This window comes from Colobus angolensis, unplaced genomic scaffold, assembly GCF_000951035.1.
Source record: "Colobus angolensis palliatus isolate OR3802 unplaced genomic scaffold, Cang.pa_1.0 Scaffold6, whole genome shotgun sequence".
In the NCBI taxonomy this organism is placed as follows: Eukaryota; Metazoa; Chordata; class Mammalia; order Primates; family Cercopithecidae; genus Colobus; species Colobus angolensis.
Genome location: NW_012119598.1, coordinates 8,118,966 through 8,120,904, shown reverse-complemented (window position 1 = coordinate 8,120,904; position 1,939 = coordinate 8,118,966). Strand labels below are relative to the sequence as shown.

The window sequence follows — 1,939 nt, the reverse complement described above, 5'->3', positions numbered from 1 at the left end:
GGGTTTCATCATGTTAGCGAGGATGGTCTTGATCTCCTGACCTCGTGATCCACCTGCCTCGGCCTCCCAAAGTGCTGGGATTACAGACGTGAGCCACCGTGCCCAGCCAGGAAGTTTCTGGTTTTTTTAACAAGCAGTAAGGCCATACCAGTGCTACCAGCTAATGTCAGCCTTGAGCGTGGCCACACATGGCAGTATAGGGCAGCGGTCAGCAAACTATAGCTCAAGGGCCACATCTGGCCCACCTCCTGTATTTTTAAATAAAGTTTTATTGGAATACAACCACACTCATTCATTTACACAGTGTCTATGCCTCCTTCTGCACTATAATAGCAGAGTTAAGTAATTGTAACAGAGATCAAATGGCCTGAAAGGCTAAAATACTGATTGTCTGGTCCTTTCCTGAAAGAGTTTGCCAACCCCTGGTGTAGGGTATTGATCCCAGAATGAAAAATAAAGTTGGCACGGCTTTAAGTCTTACAAGAATTACTCATTTGGATAGTCTTACTTTATGAAAAGTTTCCTTTTTGTTTCCTAATAAAAATATAAACCTCATGAAGCCTACCTCAATTTTGTCTGAAGCTGGATGCTGATTGAGGACAAGTTGGTCACTTTCTTGTTTCAGCTTATTGAGCTCTTTTTCTTTAACTTCCAGTTGACTCATGCGTATCTGTGAATGAAGAAATAAGAAATCCTTTGGAGCAAGTCATCATTAAACTTCCATCACTCCCACAGCACTTTTTAAAAGTGAAATACAAAACTGCATTTTGGAAAGGAACAATGCCAAAGAATCATGCTGTTTTCCTCAAGAATCACAGCGTTTTTAAGGCTGAAAAGGATGTTTGCTCCAGGTGAGGATGTGGCTGAGGCTTACTCAAAATGACACAGGAGGAAAGAAGAGCTACAACCATCCTGAGGTTTTCCAATCCCAGGCTTCCACCCACCGTCCTGCAGTGCCACACACACCCTGGGTTATCTGAACGTACCAGTCCTTACCCTCTCTAAACAAACTATGGTCTTCCGGGATATTAAACAATGTATTGCCCCTCTTTTTCTTTTCAAGTTCAGGGATACATGTGCAGGTTTGTTACACAGGTAAACTTGTATCATAGGGATTTGTTGTACAGTTTATTTCATCACCCACAGATTAAGCCTAGTACCCATTAGTGATCTCTCCTGATCCTCTCCCTCCTTCCACCTCCACCCTCCCTCCAAAAGGCCCCAGCGTGTGTTGTTCCCCTCGATGTATCCATGTGTTCTCATCATTTAGTTCCCACTCTTAAGTGAGAACATGTGGAACTTGGTTTTCTGTTCCTGCGTAACTTTGCTAAGGATAATGGCCTCCACATGGAGACGTTTTCAGGGAGGAAGCGTTTTTCATGACCATTTCAAAGGAGGCTGAATTGCAAGGGGCTGATTAAACTATTCATAGGCTATTCATTCCCCGAGCTCCCAGCTCTTCAAGGCAACAGGCTCAAGGCAAGCGTCTGCAGCCACGTGGGGCGAACTTACCGAGAAGGCCTCCTGTTTCTGAGCGATGTTGGTGTTCTTGTCGCTCCAGTCATACAGCAGCTCCTCCTCCTCGCAGTCATTGATCCACATGATCTCCCGGGACGTGGCCTGGATGATGTTCTGCAGCTGTCGCAGATGATCCATCCTCTCAAAGGACGCTTTCTACACAGGAAGTTCAAAGGCAGCATTAAAATAACATCATGTGGATGACTGGTGTTCTCTGCAGGTTTATAGATTAACCCTGCAGTCCCTTTTACAAAAAAAAAAAAAAAATCACACGGATAGGAAAAGATGTTAACCTTGTGCATTCACTGACCACCTGGTATGGGAAAAGACCTATCCAAACTTGCAGTGAATAAGAAGGCAGCAACTCTTTTTTTTTTTTTTTTTTTTTTGAGACCGAGTGTTGCTCTGTTGCCCAGGCTGG

At 44.2% G+C, this 1,939-nt stretch overlaps 1 protein-coding gene across 1 annotated transcript in view; it reads right to left on the bottom strand.

Annotated features, from left to right (window-relative positions):
- The window catches only part of DSP (desmoplakin), a 34,302-nt gene that overhangs the window by 23,098 nt on the left and 9,265 nt on the right, over nt 1–1,939 (bottom strand). Inside the window, exons 3-4 of the mRNA XM_011962907.1 lie at nt 1,513–1,674; nt 552–670 (exon numbers count right to left, since the gene is read on the bottom strand). Coding sequence (XP_011818297.1) covers nt 552–670; nt 1,513–1,674 — 281 coding nt within the window. The remainder of the gene's footprint in view (nt 1–551; nt 671–1,512; nt 1,675–1,939) is intronic.